Genomic DNA, 21718 nt, shown 5'->3' with positions numbered 1-21718 from the left:
TTTTTTTGTAAAGCGATGTGATTTATGAGCTAATTTTCGAAGCATGTTTTGCCAATACACTTAGAGAGATATGAAGAGCACAACTCTATCTACCATGCATAATACCATGTGCTATAACTGCACTGATACCTTACTCTTCAGCCCAATGTTGCCGAACTACCATCTACAGTAAATATCATCTCATGGGAATGACGAAGAAGAGTTACACTCACCCAAGACAGAGGGTAATATCCACCACTGGCGACAACTGTGTCTGGGAATAGTGGGTCCCAAATGGAAGGACGTCGGTATCTGTAGGTACTGTTCACGTACATTGACGGGACAGCAAAGTTTGGAGTATCATCGTCCTCCTGGGCGTCACGTGGCGGGGCCTTGCTTAACCGCCGAGACAAAATGACGCCAGCTACGGCGGCTGACACAGCAACAGCCACTCCAAGCCCGATAGCCAACTGGCAGCCAAATGGGCATGTCGGTATGCTCTGTTTCTTTTCTGCAATAGCATTGTCAAATGTTAATTTCTCAAGTAGTAAATTTTGCTACAACACAGCAATATAAAATATATGTAAGAAAACTTTCTTTTCTGTATGTCTTTCGAAGTAACATACTCATTACTTTAATTTCTAATGTAAAGGGAAATCAAACAAAGCCAATGCAGAGCTGGAACATGTAATAACGAATTCACTTCAAAGTATTGAATACTGCATGGAGGCCACTTTAGTAGCAGATATATAGTGGACAAGGTACTGACAAAATAGTTTATTTTTCTGTTTATTAAAGTTCCTTTTTCAAAGGGAGGTATCGCCATTAAAAAAATACATATCCTATTAGTACTAGGACCCCGACTTTCGAACCGTGTTTACACATGTCACAATAATATAATTTCCTTAATTGCATAATTGGTATTTATGTCTCGCCCACTATAGGTATGGGCGATACATATTTTCTTCGGTTATGTTTCTTTCTTCTTCTTCTCGTCCTGTCAAATCTTCAAAGCGATCCATCTCGGCCGTCCCTGGGCCAAACGGGCTGAACTTTGGTGTACAGGTAGAGTTAGCACATACCCACGGGCGTTTTTTTAATTTATTTTTATTAATGCCTTTATAATGATTTTATTGAGGTTTTTTTGGCCATTTTAGACCAAAACCGTACATTTGTGCCTCCTTTGCTCTGGAATTACATCCAAATGACCTGAAATTTGCTATGGGGGTACATTGAACAAATATTCAAAGAATCCTATTCGCACTTTTGGCATACAACACTTCAAAATACGATTTTAGAGGGTATTTTGGGGAGAACATCGGCTATTTTCCTCATATGGGGTCACTGAACTTTATGTCACATCTTTATTCATCTGGCCAGGTGGACTAATTCGGTCAGCCAATGAGAGAGCGCGTTGTAATATACACACGGTTTATAAACTCAACCTGATTGGTTAAAATAGTCAATTTAATTAGGGGCACTACTAGTACTCTGACAGGTGCAGACAGGCACAACTTCACTACTCCCTGGCTCCCATCCTTGTGTTGTTATTGTTGTGTCCTACTCAAGTTATGTGCAATTGAGAAGGTTTAACATGGGCTGGGCGATACATGTTGCATTTGCTCCTGCAAATGTTGCCTTTCTAGTTGCATATGTTCTATCTTCCACATGTCGCATATATGATATATATTAAAGTCTTATGGAAAACACTGCAATTATAGATCTTCCTCATTGATTATACAGCTTAAGTCATAATTTGCATTTTATTATGTTCATCTCTGTCTAAGCTATCTGCATAATGGATATAATGGAATCCTTGAAAGATTTTAGCACAACCGTCCCTGCAGTTCCAGAACAAGCTGCTAGGAGACCCAAACCTACATTACGTTTACCTTACATCAAAAAGCTGCCACCAAAATTCAAGACCATAGCATGTCCAGAACAAAGGATACAAAAAAACGAAAGTTCTGCTGCAGTATCAAGGTCATAAACCAGGGGGGGCAAACTTGACCTTGACCTTTCTATTTCCAAGACTTGTCCACATACCAAATATCATCACAATCCATTCTTAATTCATGCTGACCATAAATAGCGGGAAATACAAACAAACAAGCAATCCCACAGATAGGCCAAAAACTAAACCTCCATTTTCATGGAGATATTAGCAGCTGATTGGGACAAATAAGTTAATTGTTTTGAATCATGAGTTACACGTGAGCGGTGTCTTTAGAGTATGCATATGACCTAACCACCAAGTTTCTCTAATGCAATCATTTTGTCAGGCACTAAAAGGACAATCAAATGGTCTTGATGTATCCTATGCTGCAATGTTTCGATATAGCCATAATGCAGAAAAGGCCACACTGATTTGATTTTATGGATGTCATCAACACGAGCATCAATTTGGCAACTAAAGACAAAGATCTAATAGACTGGCCTAATAGTCCTGGATGTGAGCCAAAAAAAACACAACTACAGTCTCTGACATAGAGATCTAGTACGACGTATAGTCTTGGATGTTTTCTACTCTCATTTGGTATCGTTTGTTCACTTTAGTATACGTTAGCAAATTCGATGTGATATAGTTCTTCCAACTAGCACACCACGTTTTGGTTAGTATTTCATGCTCAAGACAAGCTTACATCAGCTACTTACAACAGCTGAACCCTGGCTATCAACTAGTTAGGATCATGGTATGTTCTGCAGATGATCCGATGAAGAAGCAGAAAAGGTGGTTTTATCCAAGAAAGCTCAGTTATCTCCATTGAGTGGTACAAATTGTCGTCAAGTGTTAACCTGACGTCTTAGTTGGTTTGACGACGAACTGGTGTACAAAACATGTATCTTATTTTCCCAAACATAGTGATGTACGCACCCCACACTAACACACACATATGCCATAATGGTTGTCGTACCTTCTGGAGATTTATTCTTACTAGTCGCGTGTTTGTAGATAGCGTTATCTGGAGGCCGTGTTGGCTCCTGTTGTGTATCTTCTGGCGTCTTGATGGATGGAATGCCTACAAAAAAGCATTTGTGTTACTTGAAATCGTGTTTTATCACGACTGGAGGTGATAATCTAGACATTCTTGACAAATATCACAGTTTTCTTTCTCTATATTCATCTTATCCATTCCATACCGTTTAGTGTATGACAATAATCCTTTCATTTCCATCATACACTTTTTATTCAACTCTTCCGGCATTGTCTACATAGAAATAGCTTGTTCTGAGTACTGACTTGCTTCTCCCGTTATGCCGGGTGCACAGATGCAGCTCCGCGGGGTTCCACAGTGACACGGTCCCGCCGCAGCACCCACCCCTCGGGCCGGTGTGTGATCTTCATTCATCCTGGCAAGTCCAGAGATTTCGTCTTATAAGGACAAAAAGAAGCCTTAAGTTTCCTCATCATCAAGAAGAAACATATTCTTTTGTTGCACAGCCCATTGTTTCTAGTCTGATCGTTTAGCTCCGTCATTAAATTCCTTCCGGTTTATGTTCCACATGGAGCCAAGAAGAAGACTGAATGATAAAAATCCTTTCACTGAGAACTTGGTGCGACCGACAGAGTACAGTGCAACAGTTTGGGTGGGGCCCCTTTTACGTCTAATGGGTCACAAGCGTTAGAAAAGGTACAACCCAGAGCTGCGTGAATGACCGTTGGCGACTTTAGATATACCAGCAATATAACCAAAATGCTTGATAGTCCACAATGGCCATTGCAATGGCCATTGCAGTAGTAGCAATGTGGCATGTAGAGCAGAATTAGGTAAATTTCATTACATATAGATATATGTTAAGTTCTGGTTATGTCTGGTCCAAATTGATAAAACTACACACATCCTTCAAGCGGACGCACTCCACCTACAGCAAAGTCTTCCGACGAATACCCGTAGACGAACATTGTTACAATATATATATAATAATTTTCTATACCTTGTTAACCGACAGCGGTAAGTAAAGATTTTATGCAAAATGTAAAACCATGTCCAATATAGAGAGATATCGTGATCTTGCAGATTTTGAACTGCGATCAGCCATTAGCAAAATTAGAGTCAGTGCTCATCCTCTTGAAATAGAAAGAGGCTGGTTTAGAAAATTACCAATATACGAAAGACTTTGTAAGTATTGCAGGACAAATGCCGTGGAAGACGAAATGCACTTTATTTCAAACTGTTCATTTCATGATAATGCACGAAATGAGTTGTCTATTCAGAACACAAAAAATTATCCGAATTTCTCTAAGCTTAAAGACAAAGAAAAGAATATTCTTATTTTAATTACCAAAAACCCACAAATTATAGAAAAGGTGGGACATTATGTCTTCGGTTGCTCACAGAAGAGAAGTCAAAACCTTCACTAGTTATAGACAATTCCGTTTGTATAATCTAGTTTAGCCGCTTTTATACCTATTTTGTACCCTGTTCTTTTAAGTATATTATTTGCAAATAGCCTTCGGGTAGGAATTTGCAATAAACTTATTATTGCTAGTGAACAGAAGGCGAGAAGCTCGGTTAATTACTTTACTGACTAACTGACTATTACAGATTTTCCTTTTTTGCCACGTACGATTGAAGAGTGGAACCCGCTGCGCGGCCCAAGCCCTGACAGTGGAGGCCCTTAAGGCCGGGCTCGCGGCCGCCCTGCCGTAATCTGTTAGGCCTAGCCCCCCCCCCCCCCCCCAGCGATTCCCCTTCAAGGGTGGTTTGAGGGTAAAGCGAAGAAGAAGAAGAACGATGACAGGGATGCCGTGAGGTCTAGTGGCTTTAGATGGGTTGAGACTAGCAATGATTGCGGACACTCTGGAGGTAGTGATTTAACAGTTTTCCAGAAGACGGTCAGTCGGCGTCCTAGACGGAGATTCGGGAGCGAATGACTGGAGTCGTCAAGAGTAGATCTCTTACTGAAGACTTCGGCAAATAACTCAGCTTTGTCTTTGGAGGATGTGAGAACTTCAGGCCCGTTAAAAGGTGCGGTATTGAAGACTTCCCATCACTCCTAATGCTATTGATGTTACACTAGAAATCCCGAGAGCCAACTTGCTGGAAAGAATTGCGATTCTGAATTCTCATTAGTTGCCACTATGAATTGTATCTATATTTCATCCATTGTATGGATGCATTGTATGGATGCAATATATTGTTTTCTCTCAAGTTTCTTCTTCTTCTCCTCCTCCTGTCAAATCTTCAAATCGATTCATGTCTGTCATTTTTTGGCAAATGACCTGAAATTTGGCACAAAGGTAGAGTGGACAAATACCTCCGGACGTTTTTTTCTTCATTTTTTTTTTATATGGGGCTTTAAAATGATTTTATTGGTTTTTATTTGCCATTTTCAGACCAAATCTGTATATCTGGGCCTCACGTGCTCTTTAATTATAGCCGAATGACCTGAAATTTCCTATGTGGGTACATAGAGCAAATGCTAAAAGAACTTTGGTCGTATTTTTGACATACACCACTTCAAAATACGATTTATTTTAATATAATAATAAGGGGTTTTATTCATTGAACACCTTGCAGCCTGGAGGCTGAATGACATGTTCATTACAAATTACACATGATAAAATACTTATAAGGCTTTAAAATCATACAATGGTTACATTAAAAGGTTGCGTACCGGACTAAGACTAATCTGCACGTATTAGCAAGTAACATGAAACGGTGGATCAATTAACTGCCTGGGTTACACTGGGCCTTATACTGGAATTACAATGAGGTATTCAGAAGATGGACAAGGTAAGGGATTGGGCTACCGGAATATCGTGCAGTGCGGACTGGCAACTGGTCAAGTTTCTTTTTCTGCCTAGTCTCCCGGTCACTTATCTCTCCCCTCGACCGCGGAAGCCAATGTCTGTACTGCTCAGACATGTACAACTTCTGGGCAAACCTCAGGCAAAGAGAAACACGACGGTTCTCGAGAGTTTGGAGTCCAAGGGCTTCACAGGCTGCGGAGTAGCTGTGGAAGTTCTTGCCAAGGATGATTTTAGTTGCACGCACTTGGATGTTCTCAATCTTCCTCCGTTGGCTGTTTGTTAAGCCTGGGTGCCACAGGGGTGTTGCGTACTCCAGAACCGGACGTACAAAGCATGTGTATACAGTGAGTAAGTCGTGTGTAGGTAGCTGGAACTGTCTCAGCCTACAAAGGAGATACAACCTTTGTTTCCCTTTTTTAGTCATTTCCATGACTTGAACGTTCCACTTCAAATCAGACTGAAAGGTTACCCCTAAGCATTTGGCAGTGCTGACGACTTCAAGTTCATGGCCGTTGATTGTGAGAATAGGAGGTGGGGGAGGGTTCCGGACAAAGCACACCTGCATGACTTTACACTTTCCCGGATTTAGCTTCATCTTATTAGTTTCAGTCCACGTAGAAAGTGTGTTGAGGTCATCCTGTAGCTTCACTGGGTGTGATATCAGCCTCGCTTCTACAAGGTTTAAGTCGTCGACAAATGCCCACGACTGCGCCTTCATGTTGTCGGCGATCTTGTTAACATGGGCAATAAAGACGATTGGGCCGAGTTTCGTGCCCTGCGCCAGACCACAGGTAAGACGTTTCACCTGTGAGAGGGCTCCCTGATATCTAGTTGTCTGGCTCCGGTCAGTGTGAAAGCTGGCAATCCATGGTACTATTTCCAGACGGACTCCAAGCTCTAGGAGGTGACAGATCGCTGTGGTGTGGTCAACAAGGTCAAAGGCCTTGCTAAAGTCCGTCAGTAACCACGTGCTGCTTGTTCCTCGCTTATCTGGTGACGTCAAGCGGTGGGAGGGATGTCGTGATGTCGGTAAACTTGTTGTTAATGATATTCGCGATATCACTCGGGTTATCAGGTACACCTTGCACTCGTACCGCCATCTCCTTCCTCTGTGTACCAGTGAGGACTTTGAGCTCCTTATACCAAGCACTGGGATTCTCCTTCTTCAGCTTCTGAACTCTGTTCCGGTAGAACTCACTTTTGGCCCTTTTGATCGCCCTTTGAACTTTGTTTCGGAGTGTTCACCATGTGGCCCAGTCTTGTTCCTCGAACGCACGCTGACGGAGCTTGATCGCGTTCTTGATCACTGGGGAAATCCATGGTTTGTCTTGGGCGTGGGTCTTTACCACTTTGGAGGGGAAGTGTGTATCTATTGCCTGGGTTAAGATTCTGTAGAAGGTAGAGGTCTTGTTTTGTGTGCCTTGTGCCTCCAACACGTCATCCCACTGGTACTGAGTTATCCATTGACCGAACGATCGGAGGTTTGACTCCGTCATGGGTCGTGTCTGACGCTTGGTGGTCTTGTTCGTGACCAACTGATGCTTGGGCTTTAGTAGGACGATGTTGTGGTCGCCACGACCAAGGGGCGAGGTCGCAGTGGGGGGATGATAGAAGTCGTTAAGGTTTGTCAGAATGAGGTCTAAAGTTGCCTCATATCTTGTTGGGACATTAACTACTTGATGCAGACCGTTACCAGAACACACTGCAGATATGTCAACATGGTTAAAATCGCCCATTATAAAGTATCCTGCGTTATCATAATGGGTTCTTAGCTTATCTACAGTTTCAATCAAGTGTTGTCGTAAGGTGTCTTCATAGGAGCACAGTGGTGGTGCGTACACTACACAGACAATAATGGAGGAGATCTTCCTCGGTAGGCGCCTGGGCCTTAACATAACCCACATACATTCTAACTCATCTGGCACAGTGACCGTCGTTATCTGACGTGCAGTAATACTCTCACTTACATATAATGCTACACCTCCGCCCCGTCTATCTCTGGATTTTGTAAACGCAGTATAGCCATCTATGGACCAAAAGTCAGGGGGAGCATCATTACTGAACCAGGTTTCTGTCACACCAGCAACCTCAACATTCTCACTTAACAACAACGAGTGGAATTCATCTAACTTGTTCACTAGGGAACGAGCATTGCATAGAAGTACAGATGGTGTAGTAATTTGGCATGGTATATTCGACTTAGCATTAGATCTAGAGTTCTGAGTGTTGTCAGGGGCAATTGGTACTACCTGCATCTGTCCGTGTATGATGTTCACCGGTGTACGGAAAAGTTTGTTGTTGACGATGGGTAGAGTGTGAGGAAGGTATGTCGGCCGGTATGTGTTCCTGTATGCTCCAGGAATGTTCATCTGGGCGCGTAAACCGGTCAGTGGTCGTGATGTGGACACGTCATTTCCACCCGGAACCGGGAGGAATTCACTGGCAACTGTACATATGGATGGCTTGAGCTGGTTGTGGAATGGTCCATATTTGCATATCAATGGCCTGTTCCCATTAACTGTACAGATCCTACGTATAAGGTGTTGCCCGGCTTTCTTCCCTCTCGGTCTGCAACGTTGCTTCAAGATCCTGAGGTAACGGAGGTGATGTTTTATATCTGGACCGGCTCGAGCAGATGCTGTCTTCAATTCACGCAGGTATTCCAGGGAGTACTTTAAAAGTTTGGAATTTGGGAGAGAAAATTGGCTGTTTTTCTCATATGACCTTCTATGGTGTTGCCATATATGGTAACATCTTTATTCCTATGGCGCCAGGTGGACTAATTCGGTCAGCCAATGAGAGTGCCTTTCAGAACAGCCATGCATTTTCAAAACTGGATCTGATTGGTTGAAATAGACAATCCAATTAGGAGCACTAACTCTTCCATGTGCCGAGTAAGAGTACACAAAGGCTCACCTCCCTACAAGTGGTTGTGTATCTTTTAGTCAGCAAAAGTTTTGTAACTGTGGTATCACTGGTACCGTATGTGTTAGTGTTACAGTACGAAATAAGCAAATTTGCATTGTGTCCAGCAGAGATTTCTGAAACTTCTGCACAACTTCAGTTGGTTCCGAAGAACTGTCCGCTGCGTAATGCACAATTTTCTTGACAATCAGAGTGCGGAAATTCTTCCGTAGAAGAAATCTTCGGCACGGTTTAAGTTTCTTACATTCAGAAATTTGCATGATACATGTTGGTCTATTCGCCGCTGGAGGAGTCCATTCTTGTATGCGAGGAATATTTGTTAAAATTCAATTCTAGACTTGCTTTTGAAAAAGTCAATTTTTTGTGGATGTGGGGAGGGAAATGGATGAACGATGTTGTATTTGCTCTCACAAATATTGCCTTTCTAGTTTCTCATTAATTTTGCAAATTAGACCTTCATTCGCATGATTGATATCTATGGATATTCATCCCTTTCTCAATTACATATGCCATGCTTGAGAGTTCTATCATGAAATGCAACGGATTTATAAACTTCCCTGATCAGATTCTGATTATATAGTTAGCATATGATTATGTAAATCATCACCTAAGCTATCTACACACACAAGAATTAATCGGTCAACAACCTCTGGACTATTTCTCTTTCAGACTCTGAAATAGGGAGGGGTGTTAATACCAAATACCACTTTAGCCCTAATTTCCTAATGCAACAAGATTTTCTTAGCACTCCTATGTAATTATTTTGAAATTTTCGTTCAAAAACCCCCTCCTACCCCGAAAACTACTTTTTGTACCCTGAAAATTTGTGTTTTTTGCCAACATTCAAAGCTTATCAACTTCTGATGAGGTATAACGTAGATTTGTGCATTATGGTCCATTTAATGGTGTTTCCTGAGGCATGCCATACCGTAAGAGTACTTTGCACTTCAAAAGGTGGAGTGTCAAGGTCATATTATAGGTCAAAGGTCACCAAAACGGTAAAAAATGCCCATTTTGGCAAAACTTCACAATATTCTCGCATTTTGTGAAGTTCAATGTAGAAAAAGATGTTTGTTATGGACCCTTTGACTTACCAGTGGTCTGTCATGCCATAAAGGTACTCTGCATTATAAAAAAGATTCTATCTCAAGGTCCAATTGTCGGTTAAAAGTCACTAAATGCTTAGTCACATGTACCATCCATTTCCGATATTTTCTCGCAAATATTCATGATGTTGGGGGTATTTTTAGTCTATTCAGAATCATGTGGGAAGTTAGTTGGCACAACATACTATGCTCACCATAAATAGAGTCACGGTCACATTTGAATCAAGGTCATTCACAATACGAAAGGCCATAGCAACCCACTGAAGTTTTCTTAACGCATCAAGCCATGGCATTGCACTGTTCTGTGCCAAATTCTACAGCTTCCCAACTTTTGGTCTTGTACAATGTACAATTATATTCATGATAGACCATTCAAATCATTTTGTATGTGTCATATCGGTTGAGTACGTACTTTGTAGAATCTTAAAATCTAACGTCAAAGCCATATTGTAGATCGTAGGTCATGAAAATGCCCATTACCTTTTTTTGTCAAAAAAATCCCTCGCTTGGTAAAATCTGTCCCAAGTGCTTTGCTATCTGGTTTCCTTGTGGAATTTCCCGGGGCCTTTTAGGGACTGTCAAAGCCACATCACATCAGGGACAAAATATTTGCAACATAAATATCAGCCATTCTCGCCCATCGATTGGGGGCAAATTCTAATAACATCTACAAATCGCATTATTGTGTTTTTAATGTGATGTGGCTTTGACTCAGTGACGAAACTTGCATTCACTGTAATAAAAGTTTGGCAGGCCCAGCACTGATAAGGTCAAAAGATAAGAAGAAACTTGAAGGGGAGGCCTGATGGTGTCTTGTCACTTAAGAAGGAAATTATTGAAGGCAAGGGCTGGTAAAGTCCAGCAAACCAGGTCTATGTCTGGAAGATTCTCGCCCTTGGTGTAAGAGACCACTGGTTGTTCTGCAACAAGAACAATTGGTGACGAACACATTGGCTGCAGAACTCAGGCCCTTCACACCCGCTTCCTCGCCAATATGAATAGGACACAGTCCAAAAGAAGTGAGACATGAAATTTAAACTGTCATTTATTTGTGGTGAAATGGAAAAGCTGTTGGACAATTTTCTATGAGAAGAAATCGGGAAGGGAGTCCCAAGAAAACATTTTTGTCAAGATCGGGGAAAAGGAAATTCAGTTCTTGCATTTGGGGGGAGAGGAAATGAAATTTTTGCATTGGGGGAAGAGGACATTAAATTCTTGCATTCTATATGGTATGGCCGCAATGGTCAATCTAAGGAAAATTTCTATAGGAAGTGGGAGCAATCAATGAAACAAAAAAATGTGAGGCAAAAGGATTTTGCCAGACCATGCAGCAGAAGGAGACGGAACGCCGAAGGGAACTGAATACTGATACAGGGTCAACATACAAAGAGGCTACGGAGGAGGGTAAGAAGTATCACACAGGTGATGACAATGTAATTGGCCTGTGCACTGTACCCCACGATTCGCAGATAAGCCAGGCAGGAAAGGCTATTCCGGCCCTCACCCTTTCAGAAATCAAAGTTGATGATGACAAGCGCAGATGCCATGTCACGACGATGGGAGCAACAAGAAGGGGTGCGGATCGCGATAAATACTGTGCTTCCCTACTCTCCCAATCTCTTCTGATACAAGAGAAAATTTTGTGCTGCTGAGAGTGAGAGTCCTCAATATGCTGTCCATTGTCATTTCAACTGTTATATCATAGGAAGCTAAAGTTAACAGCTGGCTCTATCTAGATATCTTCAAAGTAAGACATGGTAAAGTCACCAGGCTGTCTTTGCCCAAAATGTCTCCAGTTTTCAAACTTAGGATGAATGATAGAAATCTGCTTAGGTAAAGGTAGTGGCATAAAATGTGACTATGCTGATGGACACGAGATCGAGAGGTTTGATTCACGGCATTCCTGTCGGTTGTGTTCTTGTCCTGTACACGACTTTCTTCACTCCATCCAGGGGTAAAAATAGGTACCTGACATCAGTTATGAAGGTTAAAGGCAGGGGGGGGGGGGATGGGTTCCGTCTCCCAATACCATGCCCCAGATAAAATGGATAACAAACCACTGCCCCTACAGTCCCAGAAAGGCTATGGGATGAACGCACAACTAGCTTTATCTCTACGAGGAAAGAACCTGAGCCAAAACATTTTAAGGTACCAACCTCACATTTTACTTCCGTGGCTTATGTGTTAAATGATGTCAGTGGGTTCGTATCACCCTTCTTATGTTGAATGACCTTGGTTCCATTGTGACAGCGACTCTCGTATTTATAGTGCACATAGTAAGTTGTGCATACTAACTTCACAATTTGACCTTGACATAGAATTTGTTTTATGAATTAAATGCAGAGTACTTTTATGACATGACATACCACAGAACAGTCAAAGGGTCGATAACAAATTCTCTACATCTAACATCACAAAATGTGGGAATATTGTGAAGATTTACCAAAAATAGGATTTTTTTACCATTTTGGTGACCTTTGACCTGTAATATGACCTTGACATTCCACCTTTTTAAGTGCAAAGTACTTTTGTTGTATGGCATGCCATATGAAACACCATTACATTGTGAACATATATCTACATTATACTTAATCAAAAGTTGATAACCTTTGAATTATGGCAAAAAAAACGTTTTCGGGGTGCAAAAAGTAATTTTCGGGGTAGAAGGGGGTTTTCGGGCTTGATTTCCAATTTTTTCACATTAATGTATTCCCAACACATGGGGGCATTAGAAAATCAGGGCTAAAGTTGAATCTGAGCATTTTCGTGAAATAACACCCCTCCCTATCTGAAACAAAATCGACCCCTGCAATAAAAATAAGCCACTAAATTAGATTAAGTCGTAAAGCCTACACGACTTAATTTCTCCTCCACCGAGCTATCTACCACTTAAAAATCATGACCGAAGCATGTCCAGAACACGAGATATCAAATCCGGACGTTCCGCTGCAAAACCTTATAAACTCACCAGGGCCAAAAATGTAATCATTTATATGTCTCATCAACACCTACCCACATACCAAATAGCAAGATGTTCCACCCAGGCACACACACACACACACACACACACACACACACACACGCCCCCCCCCCCCCAACACGCACACACACGCCGGCGCGCCCACACACGCGTGCACACACACACACACACGCACACACACACACACACACACGTACACACACACACGCACATACACACACACACACACATAACCTTCTTTGCGAAGGTGATAATTGTTATGGTGACACCAAAGATACATGTACTAAATACACAGGTAAATAAACAGATCACATATATAAAAGAAAAAATGGTATCTAAAGTTCCAATACGTCATACATTCACCAAGTGACATTAAGCTTTACAACATGTATTTGAAGGTTTCTCCTTGATTATGGAAGTAAGGTCCTTATCTGCATAAATCATATATATCAATTGTTCACATTCTCTAAAATAACACATAACACACGTAACGTGATCAGTTATCGTCCAATTTATTCAAAACGTATCTATCTTCAAACCGCGCGGACAGAACCAAATGTTTAGCCCACGGGAAGAAATATCAGCTCTTCTAAAAAGAAAAATGCATGGTCTGTAAGTTTTTCTCCGCCTATTTAACACCGTGCGAGCATGTATTTAGACTGAGATATATGATGAAGAATTGTGCTAGGGTTACCCATTATCGTCCACTTCAGTCTTTTCCGCTATGCTTGAAGAACGTAGACCAGAAAAAAATGCACAGCAACTGCCCAAAGTAGTCTTTAGACAAAGATAGTAAAGCCACTATGTTTGTCCCGCCAGTTGCTTGACGCGACGGAAGAAAACAATGCTTTGCAGTGAATTTCACCGACATGAGCGGCACGTGGCGTTCAAGTGATAAACGCATGGCCATGATGTTATGCCGTGCAAAATGTACCATCGGAGCGGAAGCCGTAAGGTCATATCATGGGGCACCCTGCGGCTACCGTTTTTTGGGGGGCACGGCGGTGCCCGAGGAACTTTTAGTTCTGACGTAAATTCTACCCAGGCCCGCTGACAAAGAGGTGATTTTGATATATTTGTCTGAAGACTGTTTCATCTCGTGGCACATTTACATTTCACAGGGGACTTGTGTCCATGACCCCCAGCTCAGCAGCCATTATCCTCTAATGGATTTTTCCTGTGGCAGGAAGCTAAGATCTTCCAACATGCTAAGTATACTCACAGTTATTTCAAAGTTATTCTTGCTGAAGAACTAGTATACGTAAAACAAACAAACAAACAAACCGATTCACCTGGACAAACAATACATCATTCACGGTGGTGATAGTCTACTCCAAAATAACGCCAACGATGATTGTTGGAATATTTTGAATACTACTTACAAGCGCAATCTTGTGGGCATAACTCAGGATGATCCTGTTCCATTCGGTCACACACAAAGTCTGGGCACGTTCGAAAATCCGGGGAGCATGTAGCAAACCTTCCAGGGGTAAAGAGGTGGTTAAATGAGTGACACATTTGTGCATTAAATTCGGCCACTTTCGCACTGCTTGCATTTACTATAAAAAAACGTTACGAGATTTATTCGACCGCCGTATCGGTGACCATCTGTCATCTTCTTCAAGGCAATTCTGACTGGTTCACATTACACTGCATCACAGGTGTCGCCGCTGTATAGATGCGTTCCAAAACGCAAAGTATTTAAACATTGGAGGTTAAAGATTGTTTCCTAAAATGCTAATTCGCCGTATTCGCTGGTGCAAAGAACGTGCAAAGAACTTGGAGAACTGACCTTCGACTCATCCGTTTTCGGAGTTGTGATCGCCATTGACACCTGCCATTGGCGGAACCAGGTCCGCAACCCTTTCGACAATCATCGGCGTTCATATGGGAGGCACACAGGGATGTGTCTGGGAACATACAATGGCATATTTTGATGTCACAAATGACAGGGAAAATGCACAGAAGAATACATTGCAGCAATGCACTCCATTTTGACTTCCAAATGTATCAAACTTTTTGGAGCTTGCAGAAGATTTATTGTCCACACGCATACAATCACAAATGCGATTACATGTTACATGTCTTCTTTTCTTCATTGCCTTCATATACGGTTGCCATACTTATACTGCATATATAAATTTATATATATACACACGTTCAATTCGCCATTTCTATACTTACCACATATTGTTGAGTAATCACCATCTTCTTCGGGAGCTGAAAAATTAAGATGAAATATTTGAACATAGTATGTCTAGGCAAACAGGTATACGATGTACATGTCTGATAACTTAGTAATCACTTCTCTTAATAAATACTGCCATGGTGAGATCGTAACAGTTTGAACTTTAGGTTTGGCAATGAAAGTTTAAGGTGATATTTCTTTTTTGGTGTCATATGTCGATTTGCCGAGAAAGCTGCCTTGTATTGTCTTCTTAACAGGAGACCAGGCTTACTTGACAGTCTTCAGACAGAGTACAAGAATCTGTCCACGAGTGTCAGACTTTCATCATAGATTTGCATGAAAAGGTAAATATCCGCGAACCACAATCAACATCAGTAAAAATGGCAATACATTTCATTCCGACGCGAGGTCTATTTTCGACAAATTCTGCAACGATAAAACCTAAAACAAACAAGTCACCTACCTGTACACTCATAAAGGTCATCGCGTATCTTGCTTTAAAGTTTCATCTCAGCAACTACGACTCAGGGGTTAGGATCAATAGCGCCCTCAAGGTTACCAGATATCAGATATCTGTACAAATGGGAGCTATACATGAAGCAATGGCTTTAATTTCCATCGAGATTAGATGATAGAGACGACTGTTTATTAAAAGAGTATTTTTGCGTAGTCTTTATGGTTGGCTGCTTTAATCTAATTACAGCGAGGTTAGAAGGACGTAATCTCCGCCCAGAGGTGACGGAGGTGATGATGGTGTGGGGGACGGAAATTACAATTTAACGCCGTATCGATTTACTATTGTAAACATTTGTATGCGCCATGCATGGAATTAGCTCTTTTCTTGAATTGATAAGATACGCTATGAGTTATGGCATGAGTTCCAGTTTTGTACAATATTTGTTAGAGCCAATTGCAAGATAACTTTCTATTTTGCTTAGAAGCTGATGATAGAATTTCTTTGGATGATATACATCTACGGGTATCACAGTCACCTCAAATTAGTTTTGTGAATATCATCTGAACTGATGTGAGAATAACCCACAACTCACAACAAAAGAAACATTGTTGATATTCAGGATGGAGACGAGCAGGACTTCTCGATGGTCCATGTGAAGACTTTTGAGGACGTCTTTTTTATCGCTTCACTTCAATAGTTTTGCTATTGCCAGCATCTGAACTGCACGGCAATCTCTCCTAAGGCAAGGGTCAACTTTGAGATTGAATACGTTTTGCAATCTGACCAGGAGAAAAAGAATCGATGCGAAAATCGACCAGGAAAGGCGCGCAAATTGAATGAGTCTGTAAATATTACGACTGAAAGGCAAGTGAACCATCACGTAAGATTTTCAAATTGCCCCTAAAATGTCTTCCTGGATTCCTCACACTTGCAGATTCAAGAAAGATTTTTTTTGACCTGAAGTGCATTGTTGTCTATGTCTAACATAGATTATTCATTCTGACGCAGTAATTGTTTAATATTGTAGGCGTCCTTCCCGAATAGGTTCCCAAAGTGTTTTTAATGTTTGCTAAAACGTAGATTTCTGTCCAAAATCAGGGATGATCTCGTACTTAACTATTAACTCAAACCCTTTATCTGGATCATTATTCCTCACAGGAAGCTAACGAGGCCTGAAGCTGAGTAATGGAATTATGATTAGTCTCTGCCAGTATGAATGGCCTAATTGACATTCCTGCCATCCGTCCACAAAACCACATTCTCATCAACCATGCCCTGGCTGATTGAATGCGACATCGGAGGAAATCACTTCTGATGTGGAGAATTACAAACTTACAGCGTTTAAGGAGGAACAGTAGAGGCGTACTGCCTACAGTGTGTAGACAAAACATAAACACGATCTATGCTGAAACACTTTATGTCATCTTTACCAAGCTTTCTATTCCAAACTACGCCACCTATTAACAAGGCTATAACTAATGAGCTTTGATATTACAACACTTTTCACCTTGTATTGAGGCCTTTATGTCGATACGCGTAATTGCCGTCTGATTGGTTGTTGGGTCGTAGGCCCGCACCTCGTACGGGAAAACTCCCGGTGCCTGGAGTGAAAATAGCGTCTCATTCTGCAGGTAGATATTCCCTGTGATAGGATGAATGCGGAACACTCCCTGGTCACGTTCGGTGGATGAAGCGATAGAGTAGGTGATAGAGCCACCCACTGGGGCTGCATCAACCAGGAGCTGCTGGACCTGTGGAATGCCAGGTGAGGTCACCTTTATTATTCTCCATATTCTTTATTCAAAAATATTTTTACACAGTTTGTTTAATGTAAATGTATACATTACTGTTTTCTGCAACTGAAACGCAAAACTAAAACCACGTCCACGTAAACTTTGGGAAATTTTGCACGAGTGTCATTATAGGGTCACTTCATCGCATGAATGTGGTGTTATGCAACGTTCTTAATGCATCTTGGCTTCAATGATCCCTGAAATTTAATAGCCCGGAACTGATTGGATGAACCCAATAAGGGAGGCTTGCGTTCAGTGAAACAAGAATAATGTCGCCAAAAATAGTTACTCAAGCAACTGCATAAAATTTTAAAACAGTCAGACGTTTCAGACTGCATCCGCTATCTTTCGTCAGTGACTAAGGAAAGAACTTGGAGGTTTTATGCCAAAACTCTGAATAGATATGTTAATGAGGTGAAGACAATTTAAGATGGTTCAATAGAATACTGAGTCAAGACAAGGTTGTATGCTAATGACTCGATTAGCTCCTGTTGTTTTAGGAGATAATGTTGTTTGTCGGGAGTGATGGGGGGGGGGGATAGCGCGTTACCCCAAGTGCCTGAAAGTTCGACGCGTAGACCTCCTTTCCTGTTGAGAGTGGGATTATACATTCTCTCATATAGTGCTTCTCTAACTTCCGGTTCAAATCAACGGGGTTCGCGGTCGAGGATATCTGTGAATTCTAGATTGAATGAGTATCAATTGTTATGTTGTAAATAGTGGAAAGTGGCCGAGGAGTAGCCGTTTGCGCTCTCTCTGCAATGTTCTTTGTACTTTTGTCTAAAGATTAATGTCATTAAAAGTTGATCTCATGTCTGTATTTCTGAACGTTTATCGTTAACATCATTGTAGTTTTATCATTTGCAATACATTTTGGCCGCACCGTAACTTTATAGGCTGTAATACATTCAGTTGTCACTATTCTTAAAGTTCCCTTTATTGATATAGTGGATAAAGGATTCTTCAGGCAGCTAATTCATTTCCACTACTCAAATAGAATTCAGTCCACTAATGTTGTGTCTGTGGAGAATAGGCTTGCAATGGCGAGTGACTCTTTTGATGGCAGGGATTGAATTACCGTCTTGTATTGTACTATATGCTCACAGCAGAATAACTGCGATTTGATTAAGTCGTGCTTTATTGCTCTATAATTATGTAGTCTGTCCTGAAATAAAGTTAAGACTTTCCACGATGAAAGGAAATTTAAGAGGTTAAGCCGTGACCAGTGTATCTACTCATGTTCTTTTAATCATGTTAAGGGGAGTTTTGATTACACATCATATTAGTTGTGCCACAGCTATAGCCAAACTTAAAGCAAACCAACTGCATAAAACTATATATAAGTACATGTATCAAAGAAAACAGATGATCAGTCAGGAAGGAAGTCTCTTCAAACATTTCAATATGTTTATCTAAAGGAGACTACCAGGTAAGCTTTTACGTATTAAGTATTAAGTGTGCGTATCCTATTTGTTGATAGTACCAGAAACGTTGCCTTTAATCAGCGAAAAGGCAAGTTTACTCATCTTCTGCTTCCTTTCAAGGGTCTTTTAAGATTAAAATCTCAGCTAGCTAACTAGAAAATATAATAGTACCTATATGCTAGTTTCCAAAAAGGGTGTAGCTTAAAGACATTATTGACAGATAGCTAACAAATTCACACAACTGTGTGATGGTATTTATAGAGGAATTGTATCATTGTGCTTCATGTATTTACATCAGATTGTGCATGATAGATGCCTATTCCACAGTGGGTTTGCAAAGGAATAAAGAGAGGTGAAGCACTGTATGAGCCTAAAGGACCTGCGTATAAAATTATTCATTCAACTGGGACATTTATCATCAAAAGTTCCTTTTTACGATAAAAGATAAAAATGATACTTACCCTGGTGAACTTTGTTGCACGCGTGTCCACCTTGGCTTTGTAGGTGCGGTTTTCAAACTGTAGCTGAATCGGATTGACGATGATGGTGAAGTTCAAAGAGGCGACATTTTCAGCCTGTAATGAGTCAGCTGAAGTATCTTTCCATGTGAGTCTGACTGAATATTCCCCATTCATCATGTATGGCACTGTATTCTTCCAAAACAGGTCTGAAAAAGTGTTTTGTTACTGAGACGTAAATCAATGAAATAAGAATAGCAGAGAATTTTGAAGGGCCACGGGACTTCAATTCCAGGAACTTCCGTATTTCAGATATGACTTTTCTAATTTTTTTAAAAAAAGGATTGTATTGATTGGCGACTTGAAATTGAGTTTTTACTCTGCGCGATTTGCATTGATGTATTCCTCTAGATCCTGGAACAGATGTTAAGATACCAAAAAGGGTCTGCATTTATATGCAAAGACAAAGAAAGGATGTCGATTTCATAGGTTACCTGATTAAGCATAGCAGTTTGCAATGAATATGAACGTTTGTTATATTTGGAACAACATTCATATGCGTGTACCCATGTGTTCATGCAAGAACATACTGACACCATTTCTTTGCAATGTAATCGAGATAAGACGTAAGCCATGTTGATCCCCTAATTAGCCCTTGCTGCCTAACAGCTTAATCGCTGTGTTGATTAGGTTGGGCAGCACACGCTCGCTGCGACGTTAGTAATTTCGGGAGTCATTAGCAGCTGTAACGTTATAACTCAATTACTGTCCCGATCGAAAATCGACCCCTTCCTGTTTCCCCGGTGCTGTCTCGTTCTGGGAGGTAACGAATGATATAAATGTGACAGAAGATGCTTTCTAAAACTCCTATCGTACAGTTTTGAACATATTTCATTTGTCCACTTGATATTCAGAGGGCTCACCATTTCATAAACGGTGCCGAAATCGCGCATGAATAGTGACTTAAAGAAAACGCCGCATTACAACCTGCTACAGTATATGGAGGCGACGATTTTCCCACGACATATCCACCATCATGCGTCCTGTCCTCGACTGCCTTGGTCGATCGAACGACAATAATTCTATTGTCACACTGTGACTTGCTCAATATTCATGTGTAGAGCCTTTTTCACAGTGTCGTAGAACTGTCACGCTAACCAATTTCATCATATTCTCTAGTGGATGTGTTTGTTAAGTAATGCTGTCAATAGGTACTGACCACTACCAACCACCGTTACTACGTCATATCAAGTCGACCTAGTGGACCTTCAATGTGCTATAGCGACGTACCTTATCATGGCTTCGATTTTATGTTTACCAGTAAGACAACTATATAGACTGCGGGAGATATACTCACAAATCTGAAGCTACCAACGTTGAAAAATGAATACGTTAAGAGAAAAGTATCTATTCAAGGGAAAAAGTATTTAAACGGTACTTACATGTATCTAAAAGTGTTCCAGGAACACCCATTGGGCCATCTTGCTCTCCGACGTGCAATTCAGTCCCGATAAAGTCATGGAGTTCTGTTTCTATGGCAACGTAATAGCGGTCGACTTCTGGGTTTGACTCCAGAAGGTCAGGGTCCCATAATTCCACTGGACGAGAGAAAATGTTACTTCCCTGAAAATATATGCGTTTTTCGTATGGGTTATGTTGGAGCTCAATCTGCAAGATTGAATGTCGTGGAGTTCATAAATTTTACTAAACAGTTTTTTTTTTTTCTTTTTTGATTTATTGATATTCCATACGAAGGTATTGCAAATAAAACGACGCGAATACTTTTCCTCTCAACAAAATACAGTAAGAAAAGGGAAACTTGAGAAAAAGGAAGAGGGAGTCTTCCAATGAATAAATGATAAATTCATACGTCATACAATTCTAATTCTATAACATTTTGAAATGATTATATTTTTGGTCCCTCAATGGTAGCTCAACGGTCCTCATGTCAATGAAAAGGGGCCTTTCAGCGAACAACAAAAGCAATGTGAAGTACACCTTGTGTCTGTCGAGAATAGTCACTACTCTTTGCCGATTAAAGATCGGCTGTAGACTAGGCTGGTTGTCATCCAAGTCGGTGACCTCCGCGTGTACAGTGGCAATCACTGTTTTCCTGCCGCCCGCCCTGTGATGAAGCCTGCACGTGATGGTCACGAAGTAACGATCTGTCGTCTCCCGGTCAAGTCGCCGCGTAGTAACCAGCGCTGATGACCGTCTGTTAACAGCAAAGTCTCCACCTTCATTACCTGTGTATGGACGTAACAACAGTCCCGGGTTATTGCGGTCGTCTACCAAAGTTCAGTTTCCATGTGTGTGTTCATAAATGTGGCGTTTCAGTGCACAAGAAATAACTTGAATTTGAACTGGTTCTGAAAAATGACAATAAAATCAGTTGAAAGTGACAAAAAGCAATGAATAGACTATCACAACAAGAACATTAATTGGAGATTGGCAATGAAAAGACAGCCTGCTGCCCTCTGTACCGAAGTCTTAGTAAACGTGTATATATTCTGCCTTATTTCATCTAGTTGTGTTCTCACTGCTGGTCCAAACTAGAGTTCGGCAACCTCATGCCTCCATGAAATGTTTCTGGCTTTTGTACATTTGATGCAAATGATTAGATATTAACATAATTTATGCATGGTGATCTTCA

The 21718-nt window shown here is 41.1% G+C and overlaps 1 protein-coding gene across 1 annotated transcript in view; it reads right to left on the bottom strand.

The window, feature by feature from the left end:
- Positions 1-21718, bottom strand: part of LOC136448425 (proto-oncogene tyrosine-protein kinase receptor Ret-like) — a 72928-nt gene that overhangs the window by 13918 nt on the left and 37292 nt on the right. The window contains exons 5-14 of the mRNA XM_066447974.1: positions 21064-21311; positions 20508-20688; positions 19069-19274; positions 16898-17141; positions 14930-14965; positions 14538-14655; positions 14128-14225; positions 3221-3352; positions 2895-2999; positions 213-490 (exon numbers count right to left, since the gene is read on the bottom strand). Coding sequence (XP_066304071.1) covers positions 213-490; positions 2895-2999; positions 3221-3352; positions 14128-14225; positions 14538-14655; positions 14930-14965; positions 16898-17141; positions 19069-19274; positions 20508-20688; positions 21064-21311 — 1646 coding nt within the window. The remainder of the gene's footprint in view (positions 1-212; positions 491-2894; positions 3000-3220; positions 3353-14127; positions 14226-14537; positions 14656-14929; positions 14966-16897; positions 17142-19068; positions 19275-20507; positions 20689-21063; positions 21312-21718) is intronic.

The sequence above is a fragment of the Branchiostoma lanceolatum genome, chromosome 14, assembly GCF_035083965.1.
Source record: "Branchiostoma lanceolatum isolate klBraLanc5 chromosome 14, klBraLanc5.hap2, whole genome shotgun sequence".
Taxonomy (NCBI): Eukaryota; Metazoa; Chordata; class Leptocardii; order Amphioxiformes; family Branchiostomatidae; genus Branchiostoma; species Branchiostoma lanceolatum.
Note: the sequence above shows the minus strand (reverse complement) of the source record. Positions and strands in the feature narration are given on the sequence as shown.